The sequence below is a fragment of the Lathyrus oleraceus genome, chromosome 3 (assembly GCF_024323335.1).
Source record: "Lathyrus oleraceus cultivar Zhongwan6 chromosome 3, CAAS_Psat_ZW6_1.0, whole genome shotgun sequence".
Taxonomy (NCBI): Eukaryota; Viridiplantae; Streptophyta; class Magnoliopsida; order Fabales; family Fabaceae; genus Lathyrus; species Lathyrus oleraceus.
In genome coordinates, this window is record NC_066581.1 from 143,882,282 (window position 1) to 143,905,206 (window position 22,925).

The window sequence follows — 22,925 nt, forward strand, 5'->3', positions numbered from 1 at the left end:
CATTCTACCCTAATTTCTATGTCCATAGACAATTAGGGCGAGGTTAAGCTTTATTATAGCAAGAATACTCGGATTCATATAGGGTATCCCTAGTTTTAGGTGATATCTACTGCAGAGTAACCTTATGAAAACCTTACCAATAACGGTCTAACCTAATTGATAACCATACAACAATCTCGATTGGTCCGAAAGAGAAAGCATTAAACACATCAAAATATTATCGTAAAAATAATATTATAAATGCAATCGTAAAATCATAGTCATTACAATTCTAAATCAGGGACACCCCCTAGCATTGGGGGGTTTAGCTACTCATATTGTTCCAAACAAATTCAGGATAAAAAATACACATTACAAGTAGTTGGATGACTTGGATCGTCAATCGCTTCCGCTCATGAAAACCTTCCGCTCTCTGAATTCCTTGATGTAGCACCTCAAATTTGCACCTATCATTGTACATACATTCTCATATTAGGTCATAGCATATCATGGTCCACTGCATAGCATTGCATTGTTCCATTTGCCTCAAGTGCAAGCCAATCAAGGAAATTAGGTCAAACTGGTCAGGAGATCAATCAGTCAAGCAAGCAAGTGCAATTCTCAAGGAGCCAAGGCCCTAGGGTTGGTCCAACATGTTCACATGACTTGGGGATCCATTTGAAGTGTTTTGGTCAAGGATTGGATGTTCAGAAGTCATCAGTCAATGCACAATCAGTCAGAAACCCTAAAAGTCAACTGTTGGTCAACTGTCCATTTAATCAGTGATTTGATGATGGAAATTGGTTTGAAAGGTCTCATTCATGTCCATATAGTCCTCATATATCATGTCAAACACCATCATGGAAGAATTTGAAGCCAGATCAGAAATTTCCAAAAATGGAAACTGGACCTGTAACTGAAACTTACCAAAAATGGAAAGTCTTGATCCTCAAACTTACATCATGATACAAGCTTCAAATGAATTTTTGCCCAACATAAAAGTTGAAGATCTTGTTCTCCCATTTCCAAAAAGTCCAAGAACACTCAATTCCCATGTATGGTTGGCAAGTTATGATCAAATCATTTTCAGAAATTCTTGAACTTCAAAAGGCCATATCTCTCAAACCATTTGGCCAATTTGGGTGGGGTTTTTTCCCACAAGTCACATTTGATCCCCTCTTTCCAAAAATGTAACTTTCATGTACCAAAACTTCACCAATCAAAATGGCATTTTTGAACTTGCCTTAATTAATTTCAAGTGAGTTGAATTTTGACTTTTCAAAATAATCATTTTTAAACCATTTGGCCAATTGAAATAGTTCAGAAATGTGGTTTTGGTCATGTTACAAAGCCAAATTCGTGCAGTACATATAGCCATCACCTACTTGCTTGAAAATTGGAAAAAAAGTACATTTTTCAACAACTACATCCCACATTTTCATGAACCATCATTTGTACCACAAAAACAGCAGAGGTACATCATTTTTTCTGCAAAATGAAACCCCTAGCAGCAGCCATAATACAAACAGAAACTCTCATTCTCTCTCAATTTGCATTTTTACAAATTGCAATTTCTGCTCAAAACCTTCAAAGCACTGGAGCAAATCTTCATTGTTCCATCACTTGGCCAACATTTGAGAGCCTTTTGCAGCAGCAAACATCAACTGTATAGCAGCTTCGAGTTCTGTTCTTTCAAAGAACCATCCATGGCAAATCGAGATTTGAAAGATTCCAAGCCTTGCTGAGCTAATTTACTTCAAGAATCCTTCATTCCAAACCATAAGGAAGACCTGTTTCAAGGCAAAACATCCAAAGAACCACTGTTTCTCCATCTGCTTCAAATCCAAGTAAGTTTTCGGTCTCCTCTATTTCCAAAATCATGAGATGCTTAGGATAGGTCTTTTGATGCTGATTCCATTGCAACTTGTCTCATTTAAAATGGTTAAGATACGCATGAGAAATCTGGAATTGAATTTTTATGATCAAATATGTTTTCACTCGATTTGCCTTGCTTGAAGTGATTTATTGAAAATGGATGGCATATTCGTGTTGTATGTTGTCTGATGGTTCCATTGATGCACTTGATTTGTTGTTCTGGGCATAAAAAAATTCGAGCTGATTGGAAGGGATGATGATTCACTTGCACATTCATTTGCTTCTGACTAACTGTTAATGTCTGTTTCCTTTTGCTTTGTTTTGAAGTTGCATACTAATGTCTGCTTGACTATTTCAGGTGCTTTTAGTTGCTCAGTTCCTTGTGAACTTTTGCTTTGCTTTGCTTGTATAAGCAATTTGCATTGAGGTATATTTCTAATCTTCATGTAGTCTGGAAGACCTGGCCTGTTACTTGGTCAGGCAACTGTCTGAAGTCCTCCTTAAGAGGCAATGTTTGTGGATGTTTAATTTTGTCCTTGCATAGAGTCAAAGACCTCCTAAGTGAAGAGGCAATTGGCAGAACCCAAGGGATATGCAACCTATCCCCTGCTATTCTGTGTGTCATCTGCTTTGCTCACACCACTGTGTTGATGCATTACAGATAAAAACCCAAGATCTTGTGCAATTGCACAGTTGAGTCAGTTTCAAATGTGTAGAAGGGTTCCCACTTTCTGAACCCACACATTCTTGTATTAAGCTCTCCCAGGCCAGGGATAAGAGCTGTGAAGTCTTATCTTCACTCACCTTTCATCTGCTTCACCTTAGCCCCTCAATGGCAAGGTTAAGAGCAACATCTACCCAGTTCCAGAGGTTTGTTTGTTGAGGTTGATATGACCCCTCGACTAAAACCTAACCCTTGTTTGAGCCACTTGCTTGTGTATAGTGTGTGCTATCTGTGCTTGTATGTTTGTTTGACTTGCTTCCTGTGCAAGTTAGGGTTAGTTTAGACTTGCTTCCTGTGCGAGTTAGGTTTTGCTTGGCTTGCTTCCTGTGCAAGTTAAGTGTGTGTGTGGCTTGCTTCCTGTGCAAGTCATGTTTAGGATAGGCTTGCTTCCTGTGCAAGTTAGCTAGAAACCTTAACTTAGGGATGATTTTGCATGATAACATCTAGGCTCGAGTCGTAGTCTCCCTAGTTGTGCCTCCCTCTGTTATCTGGTTAGGCTAGTCCTTTTTCCCTGCGTAGGGGAACTACATCGCCCTGATCTTCATACCAGATGAAGTATGTAGGCAGGAGATTGAGCTGATCTCTCCGGGCGCCTTTTTTCTTTTTGTGTGTGTTGTTTGACAGTTGCTAGGCTCGAGTGCCTGACTCCTTAGCAATTTGTTGTCTGTTTGTTTGAGTGTGTGCTTGACAGTTATAGGCTCGAGTCCCCGACTCCCTATTAACTTGTTGTGTTGTTGTGTGCTTGGAAGCTGATATAAGTCCATCGAGTGGCATTAGGGTTCCAGTGTGCGTGTGTTTTGGTTCGGATGCTGACGTAAGTCCAGTGATTGGCATTCAGGCTCCACGTTTGCCTTTGCCTAGTTTTGTTTGTGTGTGTGTCAGCTGAGCTACGAATGCTCTGATTCTTCTCTCGTCCGAGAAGATACGTATGCATAGGATGCGATATCCTAGCGAGCATGTGTCGTTTCCCCAGTCCGAACTACTTCGACTCTGATGTCTATGCCTGATAGACTAAGTAGGCCCAGGATGCGATATCTTGCTGAGTCTGTCTTGTCAGTTTTCTTGTGTCTCTTTCAGCCAGTTTGTGTGTGAGTTTGAGCAGTGTTTAGCAACCATTTATCCTTCCTTTTGTGCGTGGATCCCGTCGAGTACGACGGATGCGTAGGGGTGCTAATACCTTCCCTTCGCATAACCGACTCCCGAACCCATTCTCTTTGGTCGCGAGGCCATGTTCTTTCCAGGTTTACTCTGAGCGTTTCCTTTCCCTCTTTTGGGATAAATAACGCACGGTGGCGGCTCTGTTGTTCTTGTTTTCCCGCCGGTTTTTCGCGTGATGCGACACTTGATATATGTAATCCTTGCTCGTCTAGAAATGTTATGTTTGCCTCGTTCCAAGATGATCTTTTCTCTTGAAGAAACTCTCATAATATAGTGAAAAAACCCTAAGAAAAAGGTGGAAATCCCTAAAACCTCCCTGCAACTCAAGCTCAGTGAAAGGCCCAAAAACGGGAAAAATATGCGTTTGGGCTGACACATCCGTGTCAACTCTCTACCTTGCCTGACACGCCCAAGGCACTTTACCACGCCCTCCAGTTAACCTAACATGGGCCGTTTCAGTTGACACGGGCCGTGTTGGCTGACACAGGCGGCTGTGTCAGACCTCTGTCTTGGTCTTCCTGGGTTGATTTGCCTCCTGCCTGACACGGCCTGTGTCAGGTGACACGGGTGGCCGTGTCAGGCCTCATGTGCTGAATATTTTTATTTCCTCAACTACCGGAACTTCTCACTGTCTCGCATCGAATCCCTCGGTTTTTCTACCTGAACCTGGAGGACAAAAACACAGACAACCCACATATAAAATCACGAAAATATAAACTAAAATTGACAATTAATACAAATTCTCAAATAACTTACATAAATGAAAATTGACTTTAAATGTACCATAATGTACGCACAGTGTCTCAAAATTCTTAGTTTCTTGTCGGATAAGCAACGAAAACATAGTCGAAATGGTGACCGATCACAACCCTAAACTTTTCTCATTGCTTGTCCTCAAGTAATGTCCTACACGACACAGTGTGTCACTTCCCAAAATTTTCATTCTTACCATGATACTGCTGAGATTTCTCCAACGCGTTCACTCTCCCTTTTATAGTTTCTATATTTCCTTATGAGTTTTCCGCCGCACTTCCACATCGAGGTACTGTTTCACCTGTCAGCTTATATCACACTTTCAACAAGCCTCTTGGGGTTAAAGTGTTTTCACTCACACTTTAGAATATGCAATATCAACTCATAAGTTTGAATAGTTTCCCCTCCCATATCAACTACACACAACACACACTTTTTTAGGTCTTTCGGGTTGTAACGGGACTTAGGTTAAGGTGTGGTAAATACAAACAAAAAAGGAAAATAAGTGGTTTTGGGTTCATAGCCAATGTCAATATTCTTTTCACTGTGTTTGTTCATTTTACTTCTTTTCTTTTTTAACCGCCCGGTTTTCCTTTCTTTGATATTCTTTTTTTTTTCAACCGAGTGCTCTTCCTTCGGTGAATGCTTCTTTCGAACCATCGAGTACCTTTTGTTTTCTCTTTTTTTTTTAAGATCATTTTTTTTCTTATTATACTTTTCTTCTCACTCATCTTGGTTTTTGATACTTATGGGGTTTACCCAAAATTTAGAATTTTAACACAACTCAATGATATCACATTGACTCCAAACAGGGTAAGGAAGTGTTTGGGTCGCGGGTTACATTTACGTGGTTAAACAAACATCGGGTACAAGCTCAAATAGGGTTAACAAAGGATAAAATTAACGGGATAGGTTGAAAGGCTCAAGATCTATATTCAAACAATGTACCTCAGTGTGTGTATATATGTAGTGAAAATCCCAGAGAACCTACGCAAAGTCAGAGTGATAAAGATATACCTGAATATCGCTCGTGATGATCAATGTGTTTGGCTTTTTATGCACTCACCATGGTAGGTAAAGCATGACAACATTCACAGTACTTCGAGCATGGTGCAGCTTCTTACTTACTTCGGAACGCACAGGGAACTTACGATGGTTGAGCTTTGGATATTGCGTCCGATCTTTTATTCAGCAGTATCTACTTTCTGAGAGGATCCTTCACAACAAGCAACAGTAAGTGGAGTGATCATTTCATCCACTACCGTTAGTGGTCATCACCTAATCCAACAATCATACCAAGAACCTGAAATACATGCAACACATAGTACCCAAAAACAAAAACAAACCAAATGAAAAATAGTAACAATGGGGAAATAACAAAAATTTAAAAACAAAACAAATAGCAAAATAATAGCAAAATAAAAACCCAACACACACCTAAACTAAACATTGGCCCCAATGTTTTTGAACAAGGTAGAAGAAGGTAAACTCATAGTGCACTACTGAGGAGGCGGGGGTGGAAAATGCAACATCAACTGTCGCATCATGAGGTTCATTTCATCCAACATTACCCCTTGCCGAGCCTGCTCGATGCCTTATCGTTTTTGCTCGATTCTCATGTCGCTGAGCTTGGTTTATACCCATGCCCATTGTTCGTGATGCATGGATGATGACCCGACACCCTGATGGAAAGGCTCTTGAGGTGGGGGTATAAACTGCTCTTGAGGCTCCTCCTCTTCGTTTACCACTTCATCTGTAACTTGTTCACCTGCAGCAAAGTTCTCAGCATCGTAGCCTTCCTTCGTATCGGGGTCAACACTCACATATAACCAATTTGCACAGTCAAGAATACTTACTCTGTCTGGATCAGGAAGTGCAATAATAAATCTCTTATGAATTAGAACAAAATAGTAATTCGGTAAAACAGAAATCATACCTTGTAGTATAAGAGCATCCATATCAATTTTGGTCTTACCTACCACCGGGGTGTCTTCAAGTAAAACCGCATGATACCCGAAATGCTCTGCGATCTAGGTAATCATGCCTCCAACGGAGATACCCCCAGAGTCCACCCGGCCAACTCTGCCCAAGTAATCAGCTGCAAAGACAGCAACATTGATGACCTGGTTTTGCACCATCGAGTACATGAAAAACAACTCCCGTTGAGTTTCCACACCCGTGCTATCACCCTGTCCGAACAGGGTGTATGCCAGACCTTTCTGGGCATAGCAAAAACACAGGTTCTGGATGCTGGAGGCCTTAGCACCTTTGGAGGTGTAATCCGTCTTCCTAGTAATGGCAATCCAAAAATCTTTTGGAGAAAACCCATCTGGGACAGCCCTCGGTTCGTACTGTGGGAGCCGGAGAATACCGGCCAATTCCTCAATAGACTATTCATGATAATTATTGAAAAGGCGGAAACATAGAGTACCAAAATAATACCTTATCGTGTTAATCCATATTTTTTCTAGTTGGAATTCTAGCATGCTCAAAAATTCGAGCGTGATGCACTCATAAGTTGGCGCTTTGAGGCTCATGAATTCTAACATCCCTTGTACGTGGAACATCATGTCCACTTCAATTTTCAGACCTAAAGCATTAAGGGTTTGCTCGCACATATACCTGGTGGGTGTGAGCTTCCGCTTCCTATGAACTTGATATTGTTTCTCCTACTCTGGATTGTCGAAGATAATGTTGTGCGGATTCGGGTTCCGGATGGGTCTTTTTCGTGACTTCGATGTCTCGGCCAACTGTTGCTTTCCTGTCGAATCCTTCTTGGGAGAATTTTGGACCTGCAAAAAAAGTCAAAATTTTCGAAATAGGAATTAGAAAAAACTGAAACCATGGTTAGGACGAGGGCGGGAAATGGGGAAAGAGTCGTGAAGGGAGTTTGTGATTTGTGGTTGTGGAGGTGGTAAAGATTGATGCTTTAGATGGAGGTTGCTAATGGAGGATGAAGAATTTTGAGAGAAAGAAAGTGGAGAAGATGAGTATTTGAGAGAGAATGAGTGGTTAAGTATGAAAATCTGAGTTTTAGGAAGGGATATGGGTGGGTAATGAGTGGTTAGTGGGTAATAAAGATTGGTGGGACCATGATCGCGACTTTATGAGTCGAATTGGGGTACAAACTGCAAGTGCACAGTTCTATCGCGTAGTTTTAAAAGATATCGATCCTACAAGGACTTATGAATCGATATACCGTTTTCTAAGGTTACTACGTAAAGCTAAGGCAGATGATACTTTGATTGTTTGGGGGAAAAGTTAAAACTAAAACTAGACCTAAATTAAATATCAATTAAACAGATATCGGTATGTAGTTCGTCGTAATTAGGGAATCAAATCTTCGTTGGTTTCTTGGTTTTAAAATGAATCTTTTCAGTAGATACTATTGATTAAAAGTCTTATCTCAAAATCTCACTCTGTTGAATAGACCATGACTTTATATTAACGTAGCTGTCACTTATTAGTTAAGTCAAAAATCACTTTTTGAAAACGATAGAATCCGTAGAAACTCTTTTTAAGAAAATACTAATCGTTTAAACACCCTCGTCTCAAACTCTCGCTCTGTTGACTTAGATTATATAATTAAATTCAAATGCTTAACTCTCGTCCTCACATTTGACTTTTAAAAATACTTTTTGAAAAAGATTAGAATTTAATTAACTCTAAAAATTGCTTTCGCCTTGATTTAGAATTAATGTCCAATTTACACTGTCCAGTTAAAAACTCAAACTCTCGTTCTATTGATTTTAACTTCTTTATGTCTTTTACTCTCGTACAAACACTTTGTTATTAAACCTGTAAATTGAGACCATAAAAAGAGTGATTTTATCTTTAAACGTAATTTAACCAACTTAGTTTTGATTCCTTCATTCCGCTTACTTTACATACCGATACCTAAATAAATTAGCCAGACATGTTGAACAGACCTAAATAATTATCATGCATAAATAATTCCATCTCAGGCAAATAATATAAATAAATAATAAAGCAAGGCATATATAAATTCAAACAATAATTAAAGAACCTGAATAATTAATAGCAGTCTTGAACACTCCACCACAGACCGGTTGACTTTGTTCTTGAATTCTTCAATCGGACAGATAAATAAAAATGAAGGAATAAAAATCTAGGATCTAACGTAAGGTTGGATCTAGCAAAAGGTACACAATAATTTCCGGTGTGGAAACTATTGTGTGAAAAAGTAATTAAGTGCTTAAAAGAATTGCTGGAAAAGAAAATAGGAATTGCAAATAAAAATAAAAACTATAAAAACAATGCTGTAAAAATATTGCTTGCACGGCTGGAAAAGAAAAAAATGCACCAAGAGCAGAGACGGAGGAGAGAAGAGAGCTGCAGGGTTTGCCAAAAGCCACTATTTATATTGTCCTCTTTTTGTAACGGCTTCCAAAAGTTTTCCGTGTAAAAGAAAGTCCTCACGTTCAATAGTCAAGCGTAACAATAGGCTTCAACGTGCCTCTGTTGCGCTTCTGAAGCCAAAAATATAGGGGAATGGTGTGACGCTCGTCACACCACTTGTGACGCTCGTGACACAAGTAGGCAGGGCGTGACGCTCGTCACACCTTGTGTGGCGCTCGTCACAGGCGCATCGCTTGTGTTTTGGGCTGGGCTTTGGCTTGGTGGAATTTGCTTCTTTTCATTTCTTTTTGCACCTTCTTTTCTTCCTTTTTCACTTGTACTTCAAATAAACTATCTGAGATAAATAGGAAGTAAAATACCAAGTAGTATCGAATAAAATGAAATAAATTGAAGTGAATAATAATATAATTTAATTAAATCGAGTCCAAAAATGTGATATAATTTCATGTTATCAAACTCCCCCATACTTAGATCTTTGCTTGTCCTCAAGCAAAATACAGTATAGAAATCGTTTAAAAATAAAATTAGCCAGATGAAATTCCAAAACACACATCAATTCGTACTAGGTTGCAAGTAGATTTTGTTTAGAAGCAACTTGAGTTTAATCTTGACATCAACAACTGCCGTTACAACCTCAGGTAACCTCACCTTATGCAAACCAGTTTGAGTCATGCTATTATAGCTATCCTAGTTCCTTTACTCTTATTTCACCTGTTTTCATTCTGGCGAAATCACATTAAGCCCTTTATCTTTTCGCGCACATAGTGAAGTGACCGGTTAGTGACTCTGATCCCCTTTTAACTAGAAGTTCTGGTACATAAGTCGGATAACTTCGTTATTCAGTCCATTGCAAATTGCGGGGGATCGGACCGTAGTCCGCCCTACCAAGTTCAGTACCAGATACCTGCTGAACCAACTCATAATGGATCTTTCATATTATGCTTTCGCATGATTTGCAACCTTTAGATTAAATGATCTGGTAAGGATCACCTAACTTAATTAGTGCATTTCCTGATATATATATATATATATATATATATATATATATATATATATAATATATATATATATATATATATATATATATATATATATATATATATATATATTCTTTATTTTGGGAATCATTCACTTATATTCATCGGCCCTCCACGTAGTTTGCTATTAAGATGGTGCTGACTTCTTGTATAAACTACTCGGGGTTACTATAAAACTAAAAGTCTAGGGACTTGTATAATAGGTACTTATCTGATCTAACATGTTGAGGTTCTTAGAGCGTTGTTATGGTAATAATTTTTGTCTTAATTTGTCTCAAGTTTGATAAAATAGGCAACCTTTATACTTATTGGGTGTGTTAAAGTTTTGTTATGGCTCAAGAAAATATTTTGAGGGAATGGATAATAGAAATTTTCACACTAGGGACTTAACTTAAAATAAATCTATATAAAACAGAAAACATGCATACTTATTAGAATTAAAATTGTGTGGGTTACCTCCCATGAAGCGCTTCAATTAACGTCGCATGACTCGACGGTCTTCCCTCTTCTCAGGTAAGACGAACCTTCTCTATCATACCACTTTCCTGCCATTGGAGGTATGGCTTTACTCTCTACCCATTTACTTTAAAGTGTCTCCGTTTGTTGGGTTTTTAAGCTCAATGGTTCCATATGGGAATACCTTGTGAATCACAAATGGTCCCAACCATCTTGACCTCAGTTTTCCAGGGAAAAACTTATACCTGGAATTAAATAACAACACCAATTATCCTTCCTGAAGTTCTTTCTTCTGAATTCATCGGTCATGCCATGTTTTTGTTTGTTCTTTGTATATTTTTTGCATTTTCATACGCTCGATTTCTGAATTCTTCTAGCTCCTGTAGTTGAAGAATTTGTGATTTCTCCGCTTTGGAAAGGTCACAGTTTAGGAATTCGATAGCCCAGAATTCCTTGTGCTTGAGTTTGAACGGAAAATGACATGCTTTATCGTAAACTAGTTGGGAAGGGGACATACCTATTGGGGTTTTGAATGTTGTTATGTATGCCAATAGTGCGTCCTCCAACTTGATCTACCAATCCTTTCGCGAAACACTGACAGTCTTTTCCAGAATCTGCTTTATATGCCGATTCGATACTTCAACCTGTCCACTTGTTTGAGGATGATACGGTGTGGCAATTTTATGCTAGACATTGTATTTCCTTAATAGATTCTCCATCAGCTTGTTCAGAAAATGGGTACCTTCGTCACTGATGAGTGCCATTGGCACCCCAAACCAAGCGAAAATGTATTTTTTTAGGAAACTGACCACCACTTTAACATCATTCGTGGGTAATGCCATGATTTCCACCCATTTTGACACATAGTCAACAACGACCAGAATGTAATGCTTTCCAAAGGACGGTGGAAATTGTCCCATAAAGTCTATTCCCCAAACATCGAACAGTTCTACCTCTAACATGGCATTTTGAGCCATCTGATTTCTCTTTGATATGCTACCTGTCCTCTGGCATTTGTCGTATTATTTAACTATCCCTTGGGCATCTTTGAATAGTGTAGGCCAGTACAACCCATACTGGAGGACTTTTGCTATTGTTCTATCTCCACTAAAGTGTCCTCCATATTTTGAGTTATGACAAGCTCTGAGGAAGTCCCTTTGGTCCCTAATACTAAAGTCGTCACTATTATTGGGTTTGTTATTATGTTAGAAAGTTACCAGACTTTAAGAGTTTGCTAGACTAAGCCCAAATTTTATATAGCAAATTGTATATAGTACTCTTGTAATTAAATTGATTAATTCCGACCCCAAAGGGTCTCATTCATATCACATTTCAATATGGAATTAGAGACACAAACCATATATGAGCCTTTTTCTTCCTCGTTCCACTTCTAGGGTTTGTCTGGCACCCCGTTTTCTTTCTTCAAAATTCATGGCTTCCTATGTAGAATATGAGTATCATGATATCCAGAATAATGATTCCACCACCAATCATTCAAAAACCACCACACCTAAAGATCCTACCCAAAACCCTAGAAATCCATATTACCTTTATCTTAGAGAAAATCATGGATTTATTCTCGTCGCACCTTCGCTTGATGATAACAACTATCATAACTAGAGCAAATCGATGCGCCGCGCCCTCACCTCCTAGAAAAATCTATATTTCCTCAATGGTGCTCTATGCAAACCTAATTTCTTCGATGAAAATTTTGAGCTATAGGATCGAGCCAATAACATGGTTCTTTCATGGATTAACATAACTTTATCTCCTCACATCGCTCAGACCACTACTTTCTTTGACTCAGCCTTTGAACACTGGGAAGATCTCTAAGAAAGGTTCATAAAGGAAAGTCATTTCCAATTTTCCGACTTGTTATGCGATCTCCATTCAATCAACCAAAGTGATCGCTCTCTCACTCTCTCACTCTCAATACTTTACCGATCTCACGATTCTTCGGGGTGAACTAGAAAATCTTCATCCTCCACCTTCTTGTTCATGCCACACACCATGTACATGTAATCTTTCAAACGCAATTTGAAATTTCAAACACGTGGAGTACTTAACATGCTTTCTAAAGGGATTAAATGATAACTACCATATAATATGCACCCAAATTTTGCTTTTTGATCCATTACCCAACATCAGTAGGGTTTACTCCCTCATTGTGCAACAAGAAGTTTCCCTACCCTTTGCTCCTCCCTCTACTATCCCCTTTTCCAATAAGAACAACCATACTGAGCCTGGTAAGGGACGTCACCAAGCTAAAATCACCATTCTCTGCACTAATTTCCATAAAACTAACCATACAATCGATACTTGCTATTTCAAGCACATATTCCCTCCTGGATACTGCAAAAACAATACAAAATTTGCAATGGATACAAGACCAACGATCAACTCAGACAACGAGTATTCTCTCAAAGAAAGATTATCAACATTTTTTCCTACCTCTTCAACAATCCAACAAATATGCTCATATTCCGCTCTAAAATAAGCCTTCCGCTGCTGGAACTCTCACGTTATTTCAGGTATCTTCAATACATGTAATGACCTAAACCATTCTTCTCTAAGCATTTTTAGTTCAGGGGAATCTGATCATGTTTTCCCATATATCAAATGATTTTTTTGCTATTAAAATGATTCAACCCATCCGAATTAACTTCCCTAGTGGAAATACCCTAATGTCCAACTTTTTGTCACCATCATTCTCAACAATCATGTACATCTGCATAATTTTCTTTTCATTCCTACATTTCATTTTAGTTTTATTTCAATTTCTAGACTATGTCAAAAACTGCATTATAACATTCATTTCTCACACAATTCCTGTCACATTTAGGATGTGTCCACCAAGAGGATTGGAAATTCGGTTTTGCATAACAATCTTTACATATTGTACACACGTCTTTTACATACACACCACTATTGTAATTCCACATGCTTTGTTCAATCTATTTACAATAATGATGTAAACTAGTATTTGGAAATAAATTAGGACACCCCTCAAATTGAAGGACAATAGCGATCCAAAACGCAGCGGAATTTAAAAAATTTCTCCTTTAGTGATCCTTACGAATGGGCATGATCAGTGATAGAATCGTTACCTCTTGTGGCGATTGAAACCTTTGATGCAGATATAAGGAGTGATCACGAACGTTGAATAGTGACAACGCCTCTACTCAGTCCACACGAACAGACTCCTTCCGTCTCAGTGCTAGCTGCTACGAATGAAGGCTTTAAGTGAGAGAGAGAGAAAGAGAAACGAAATTTCATCTAATCAAATGCTTTTGCACAAGGGTTCTATTTATAGAACCACTTGTGTGGGCTGCAAGCTAAAAAGCCCACTTAAGTGTACGTGGCCCATATCTTATGATATACCAAAAATCACTTAAACGCGTGGTACCTTATCATATTTCGTATTCTACTTAAGTCCATCGCACCTTACTATGTTCTATAATTCATTTAAGTGCACCGTACCTTACGGTGTTCCTTATTTACTTTATCTCTCATCAACCCGTCCTTTTATGTGTGACCTTGTAGGTTTTTGCGACATTGACAATTATATTAAATCACGTATTTAACATAATAAACAGTGAGCGGTATCTAGCAACACATCACTGCTACCCAAGGCACGAAAATGTCATTTGATCTGACAAATCCTTTTGTGATAATACTTATATGTATAATTACCCTTTTGCCCTTATTTCTATATTGAACACAAGGCATAGACCGTGTCATCCTTGTCCAGTTCAATATTGGGCCCTTAGACATTCATCCTGTTACACGGGATGGGCAAATTCCATCTATGTCACTAATGTCCCTCAACATGCTTCGTTGAGTACCCATCAACTGTCTTTATGGTCATCCAGTTACGGACAATGTTTGATCAGCAATAAAGCACTCGACTCTACGTCTAGGGTCCATAGTGGTTTCAGGTCGAAGGGTGGTATACACAACTATCACCATGAGAATAACTTATGACACTTTACATAATATTCTATATAGTATTCTCATAGCTGGTCAATCCAGTATAAATATTACTCATAATATTCATACATATGTTTAAGACTTGATAACTCCTTATCCATGATCCGTAAGATATGATCATCAGTCTATATACATAATAGTCTTAATGCTTTAATGTTATCCCACTTTACAACAAAGCTCGACTACGGATACTTTAAGAATAATGTTCTTATGTTTAATGGGATCTCATGATTAAGTCACACTTGATACATTAAACAGACTAACTATTCTAGGGAATTTATTAAACAAACATAATAAAGAAAAAACCTTTTACTATTAGTAAATAATTCGATACAAGTACCAAAAATATTGATCTCTAGGGCTTACACCAACACAAATGAGGTATTACATAATATTTATTATTCTTTTTCTATTATCAAATATCATTAAAAAAAATTGTGATGCTTGCCATTTTGGAAAACAATCTTGTTTATCTTTTCATACTAGGACCTCTAACACTTCTCATCAATTTGAATTATTTCACATGGACATATGATGTCCCAGTAATGTCCATTCCACAGATGGTTTTCAATACTTTCTTACTATTATTGATGATTTTTTTCGTTATACACGGACCTTCTTGATGTATCATAATTCTCAAACTAGAAATCATATTCAAAATTTCATTTCATACTGTAAAACTAAGCTCTCATGTAAAATCAAAACCATATGTAGTGACAATGGAACTGAATTTATCATGCTATCAAACTATACAAATTTAGGGATTTGCATCAAAGAAGTTGTATTGAGACACCTCAACAAAGTTCTATAGTAGAAAGGAAGCCTACACACTTGTTAAATATTACTCAATCCCTTCTTTTTCATGCTAAATTATCTAAATCCTTTTGGTATTTTGCTTTAAATCATGCTACCTATTTGATAAATATATTGTGTAGTCCCATTATTAAGAACAAAGCACCTTATGATTTTTTCTTTAATGAAGCCCATGTTTTGATCACCTAAGAACCTTTGGCTGCCTCACTTATGCTACAACCATATCTAGAACATAGGTACAAACTTGACCCTAGAGCTAGTAAATGTATTTTTTCTTAGGTTACCCCAATAGAACTAAGGGTTATCTCCTATTTGACCTAAATACTAGACCTACCTTTATCTCTAAAGATTGCTCCTTTTTATGAAGCTGAATTTCCATACACTTCTCATAATCCATCCATCCCGAATCATGAACATCCTTCACCAGCCACTCCTTCCAACATTCCCTTTCTTTTTTACTACCTTACTAACCATACATAAGTTATTATACAACCCAGTTCACCACCTGATATACATACTACCTTACCCATTCAGGACACCAACAACAATCCTTATCCTATTGAACCTTTGCCTATTTAGGACACCAACAATCAACCTACTTCACCTTGCAACCCTCATATTCAACCTCCACTTAGAAATTCCACTAGAACTAAAACCACTCATGCATACTTAAATGATTTTATTTGCAATACTTATTATTCGTTTACTCTTTATGATATCACAAAATTCATTTCATACAATAATACTTCACCTGTATTTTACTCTTTCATTTTTGCTCTTACTACTACTTGTGACCTGGCTACTTGCAAACAAACCATCTCTCATACACATTGGATCTAAGACATGAATAATGAAATTCAAGCTCTCATAGACAACAAAACTTTGGTTTATACCCCACTTCCACCAGGAAAAAGGCCATTGGATGCAAGTGAGTATATAAAACCAAGTTCCAGGTTGATGGGTCTATATAGTTTCACAAAGTAAGGTTAGTTGCATAAGGTTTCACTCAAGTTGAAGGTATAAACTTCTTTGACACTTTCTCTTCGATTGTTAAACTCACCACCGTAAGACTCATACTGTTTCTATCTTCTTGTTTAAATTTACATTTTCATCAACTTTATGTTCATAACGCTTTCCTCCATGGTGATTTGGATGAGGAGGTTTACATGCCTTTATCGAAAGGCATGCAACCATCTTATCCAAATCAGGTTTGAAAATTATTGAAATAAATTTATGGCTTAAAATAATCAAGTAGGCCATGGTTTGAAAAGCTTTTTGTCGCCCTACTTTCAAATAATTTTACACAATGTGTTGCTGATCATTCTCTATTTACTCATAAGTTTAACACTTCCTTTACTACATTACTTATATACGTTGATGATCTCATCATTTTAGGTACGAATTTAGATATCATTCAACACATCAAAAACATATTACAACATCATTTTTACATAAATGACCTTGGCACATTGAAGTATTTCCTTGGACTCGAGGTAGCAAGAAGCAAGTCAGGAATCAACATTAATCAAAGAAAATATGTCTTGGATATCCTGTTAATTGTTGGACTACCAAACCCTCTACTACTCCAATGTTGAGAGACACTCGCTTACGATCCAACGAAGAAGAACCTCTAACAGACCCCACTTCATACATGTGTTTGGTTGAACAATTAATCTACCTACTCAACACTTGCATATTTTTAGGCAATTCTCTTATATCCTGGAAATCCAAGAAACAAGCAATTGTTTCTTGTAGTTCTACAGAGGCAGAATATCGTGCAATGACTTCAACTATTTGTGAAATATAATGGCTTACCAACATTCTGCGTAAACTTCATCTCCCTGTCATTCAACCTTCTTTGCTCTATTTTGACAGCGCTTCAGCTCGTCATTTCACAAGCAACTCTTTATTACATGAACACACCAAGCATATTGACTTGGATTGCCATCTCGTTAGTGAGAAGCTTTAACAGGGTCTTTTCCACCTGTTGCATGTTCCTTCCTCTCGATAGGTCTCCAATATTCTCACGAAACCTCTAAACCTAAAGCCCTTCAAACTCAATCTCTCTAAGCTTTGAGTTCATTGCATTTACCCCTAAGTTTATAGGGGTATTACAAACCTAATTAGTTTATTATATTTATTTATTTATTGTTATTGGATTTGTTTTTCTGTTAGGAAGTTGGGATTTAAGATTTTGTTAGACTAAGCCTAAGTGTTATTTAACACATTGTATACAATACTTTTGTAATTCAATTGATTGATTTCGACCTAAAAGATCTCATTCATATCAGATTGCAATGGAAAGACAAAATAAAAATAAGATAAAAGAACAAATCTCAAATTTAAGAAGTAATAAATAATTAAAAAATAAAATATAATTTGTTTAGATATGTACTAAAATTGAGGTTTTTCATTTATTTTAATAAACAATTTTGTCATGTGACGTTTCATCGTGATTGTGATTTTTTTTACTGTTGCAAGGGTGAAATTGTAACTACTAATGTCGATATCAATTTGTCGTAGTTAATGTACCTCACTATTTAGAGATTTTATCCTTACAACTCACACTTACACACATGACACTCTCACGTATTTTCATAATACCTACATTGTTCTTGTCAAAATTTTATCAAAAAGTCCAAAAAATTTGACAGAACAAGTAAAATTTTCGATAAAAATTGAAAGTTCAAATAGTGTATTCAAATAATCCGGTTTGCATTTTTATCGATTTAAAAAATACGAATTTAACGTACCAAATTTTTTGATAAATCTGTAATCTTTGATAATTTTTCGGAGTTTTGAAAAATTCGATAGTTCATTTTCGAAAAGAAAAAAAAAGTTAACATTACCGAATTGTTTGAAAAATCTGATATATACGATAGTTTTCTGGCATATTTGAAAAAATACTTGAAAAATCTGATATAAAAAAAATATTATTATATATTTATTTTTTTAAAAACTGATATAAAATCATAGCTTTCTGAACAATTATATGATTTAACACCTATAAAAAATCTGATTAAAACTCATACACGTTCCAAAAATTCATATAATCCTCCAAAAATTCTGTGAAACATCATAAATTTTATCATAAATTCGATAACACGCAATTTTTTTAAAAAGCGTAAAATTCGCAAAATTATATTAAGATAGAAATACTACTAATATGCAGGTCCTTATCCCATGCATGATCAATGTCTATCTTTGTAACCCATAGGTATTTGTTAAGTAGCCCTAGTGAATGTCCCCTAACAAAATAATTTTACCCGTATTCAAGGTTTTTTCAAAAATAAATAAATAAAATAGCGTAATCATAAATCATAATGTTGACTTTGCATGAGGCCACGTGTAATAACATGTGGTAAGCATAAATGTGAGATTCGGAGAGGATAAGGAAGAGGTGAAGGCCGTTCCATCACGGTTTCACTTCACCAAAACAAGAACCAAATTCCAACCTTCATCACCATTCAAATGGATATTCACAAACACATTTCAATACCAAGTTTTACATCTCATCGTTTCACTTCAAGAAACCAAACCTTATCATCTCCTTCTTTCTCTTCCTATTTCCCCAACAAGTTTGTCTGTTCCAAAAGAGACGAATCTCAGAGAAACAGCGATAACAAGGGTATATTGTTCTTCAATTATCATTGCCCTTCATTCATGATTGACTCTAACTTTTTGTGAAATGTTTTAGGTGATAAGTCTTCAACGGATTGGGACAAAGCATGGTCAAAGTTCAAGAAGCAAGGGAAGAAAACTCTATTTTCAAATTTTTCTGCTGATAAGTATGTGAGTTGGAATCCTAGGCGTTCAGATTTCCCACTTTCTGAGGAGGTTGATCCTATAAAGAGAACAGAAAGATCAAACCTCAAGTTCTGGAATAGTCCTACTTTTACTCTAGGTGGTGCACTTATTATTCTCATTTTTCTTTTGTTGTATACCCTTCAGGCACCGATCAACAAGTAATTCATTCAACTATACAATTTGAATGTGTGAAATATTTGTCTCACACAAAATGCATATTTGTAATTGATGTCTTCTCCCGTTTCTGTTTTCGTTGCTTGATCTACTTGATTCAATTTTAGTACTCTGAATCGGAACAAACTTAAACATTGAAAAAACGTCCATTCATATTGTACGTGTTAAGAAATGTAGTCGGACCTAACTCAACCCTATAAAACCGGTTGATAGAGTGAGAATTGCCCCCATTTATAAAATCATGTTCAAGTCATATATTGTCCGATGTGAGACTCTTAACACACCCCTCACGCCCAGGACTGGACATCTGGAGCGTGAAAATAAATGGTGGGTGGTCCGATAGCGGAAACCATAATTGGTGGCCCATCGGATCTTAAACGAGACTCTGATACCATGTTAAGTAATGTGGCCGGGCCTAACTCAACCCTACAAAACCGGTTGATAGAGTGAAGATTGCCCCCATTTATAAACTCATGTTCAGGCCATATATTGTCCGATGTGGGAATCTTAACAGAATGTACTGGAACAAGAAATATGTGGAGATATGAGGATTTGAGCTATGATACAGTGGAGTGAACTAATGGTACGAGAGAGCGTTGTGGACATGTAAGGTTTAATACTTCGACGACGACTAAGTTAGAGAATGAGTGAAAAAATATTTTTTAGTGTGTGAATGAGAAAATATATGAAATGACACATATTATGCTTTATATAGGACGGATCAATGTTGTCAGAATCGAGATCTTATATAGAATCGAAAGAGTATATCAAAGTCGTAAAATACAAAATCATAATTAAGATCGAAAGATCTTACTCACTTATTTTTATAGAATCAATAGGGTATAAAAAAATCATAAAACATAAAATTGTAATCAAAATCGTAAGATTTTACCAAAATAAAAATAATCATAAATATATATTATGTTATATATATATATATATATATATATATATATATATATATATATATATATATATATATATATATATATTATATATATATATATATATATATATATATATATATATATATATATATTTAAAAATACATGCATAAAAAATTAAAAAGAAAAGAAAAGATATAAAAATTATACGAAAAAGAATATGAAAAATAAATAAATTAGTTATTAAAATTTCAAAAAAAAAAATAATTATAAAAGAAAAGAAAAAGGAGATGTGTGTGGTGCGTGTTTGTGATGTCGTGTGAGTCACATAGCACAAGAGAAAAGTTAATTTGTGATAAAGCCAAATTAATTCCATTTTTAAAAGTCAACATATTCATTAGGTTTTTATTGTGGAAGATCACCAAACGCATCTGATTGTATCATATTTTGTTTTTCATTATTTACTAATCAAAATGTCAAAAATATGTCAATGTAGAGTTTACTTCTTTTGTAGGTAGTGTGTGTGTTCATCAATGCCTCATCAAGCTCATATATAGGGTTTGAGACCCTCAATGCAAGGAGATCAATCAAGAGATGGTTCACATTGATTCTAGACATCATATATGGGTCCCCATGATCTTCACATATCATTTTGATAAAGATTTCATCAAGAGTTTGAAGCTTGTTTGCCTTGGAAGCCCTAATTCATCTGGGTATCTTGTGTGACTTCCTTAGCAAGTTTCTTCACCATTTGATCAAATATTTCAAGGGATACTTCATATTACATTATCTTACACATATATGATCCTCCATGAGTCCCAAATATCAAGAGAATGTCAAGTTTGCAAGATGGTTCATGGTGGTTGACTAGAGAAAGTCAACTGGTAAAAACTGGGGTTCCCTAGACCCAATCTCCTACAATTTTTATCATATGAAAATTATTCCAAGATAAAAGTTACTCCTTATAACATTCCAAACAACTTTCATGTTTAAGTCAAGAGCTAGTTTTGCTTGTAAAGTCATTTTTTATGGTGAAAGATTATAGGTCATTTTGTCTGAACCCTAGTTAGGAGGTCAACTTCCAAGGACCATAACTTGCTCAATGTTTATGATATGAAATCGATTAAAGTTCCATGATCATATTCAAGATTTATTATCCAACTTTGATTCTTGGAAGATGTTCAAATTCAACTTACAAATGCATGTTCCAAGAAGAAACATTATAGGTCATTTTGGGCCATTACCATTGAACAAGTGATTTTCCTCAACTTATAAAATGAATAACTCCTTCATGCCAAATCCAAATGAGATAAAATTTATGACCTAATTTAATAGGCTTGAAATAGCTATAACTTTGATGAAGGAACATTTTCCATTTGAAGCCCATAGCAAAAGTTATTCAAGGTGGAAGAAGTGAACATTTGGGTTGGTACTTAGAAAATTTTCAAATATATTTGATTTTCCTAACTTCCACCTCAAAATTCATCATGATACAAGCTTAAAATGGAAAAGTGTTCAACATGGAAGTTGTTCCCCTTAACCTCACCTTTCTAAAAAGTCAAAAATCATCTCATTTGGCCAAGAAATGAAGGACTTGAGCATGGGTTCATTTCAAAGGATCATTTGGATGGATTTCACATTCACTTTTCAATCTCCATTGCATGAGTACATGACATGATTTCAGCATTGCACATTGGTGATTTTGGACCTGATAGCATCATTTGATGGGCCTATTACACGTCCATGCAAGCATGCAAGGAAATTGCTAATTTTGGAAAAATTTGAAAGTGTGTGAAAATGAATTGCAGTGCCTATAAATACAATCCTCTAGGCTCAGAATTGAGGACCTCATGCCCAAGCTTTGAACCTGCAATCCAAACCCTCGCCATTAAAGGATAATCTTGAAGGTTTTCATTTGAAAATCGAGCTTCAAATCTCATTCTGTTTTGAGATTGAAACTCCAAGAGTCCAAGCTTTTCTTTGATCCAATTCATCTCCTACAAGCTTCTGAAGTCAAGCCAAGGTCAATTGGAAGCAAGATCAAGCAAGGTTGAAGCTCACTCGAAGGTGATTTTCCAGAATTTTCATCTCTCAAATTGAAGCTCAAGCAATTGTAAAATTACTTATGTAAAATGCTTTTATTTCAAAAACAAAACAAAAAGCAAAAAAGAAAAACAAATTAGAAGATGAAGAACAAATCTAAAGATGAATGTTTCAAAAGGCAAAATTGAAAACGTAGGTAAACGTAAATGAAGACGAAATGAAAATGAAAAATGCAGGTGTAGACAAAAATGAAGTTTGAAGCATTCATTACGGAACGAGCAAAAACACAGAAGGCCATAACAAAAAAACATCGGGTTGCAAACAGGGTCGAAATTGACCCGGGTATTCAAAGCTCGGGATTCTGAAATATTTCTATAAATCATATGATTTCACGATCTATTTACCAAAACCGAGATTTTTGCGCTATTGGACGATTGAAATTCTGGTATCAGATATGAGATGTCGAAGGTAATGTCATGACACTAATATCTGACAATACAAACAGGATAAAAGATAAAGAACAATAATGCAAGATACACAAGCAATTGTTAACCCAGTTCGGTGCAACTCACCTACGTCTGGGGGCTACCAAGCCAGGAAGGAAATCCACTAAATAGAATCAGTTCAAAGACTCTCAGTAAACAACATAAGTTACAGTCTTCTCACCTAATCTCTACCCGTGTGACTTCTACCTAACAACTCTTAGATATGAGATCCCACTCACTCCCCCTCAATCACACCAGTGATATAAAACAAGAGTTACAATGAAAACAAGACACTCTTCAAAGACACACACTTGATCTTACTTAACAACTTCAATCAAGTAGACACGCACTCATGCTTAAAAGCTTA

General features: G+C 36.3%; 1 protein-coding gene across 1 annotated transcript; it reads left to right on the top strand.

The window, feature by feature from the left end:
• The first annotated feature begins 18,523 nt into the window (after window positions 1–18,523).
• LOC127125858 (uncharacterized) lies at window positions 18,524–19,223 on the top strand. The gene is made up of 2 exons (XM_051054710.1): window positions 18,524–18,793; window positions 18,863–19,223. Exons 1-2 carry the CDS (start codon window positions 18,637–18,639, stop codon window positions 19,132–19,134), a joined length of 429 nt encoding a protein of 142 aa, XP_050910667.1. The 5' UTR covers window positions 18,524–18,636; the 3' UTR covers window positions 19,135–19,223.
• The last annotated feature ends 3,702 nt before the right edge of the window (window positions 19,224–22,925 follow it).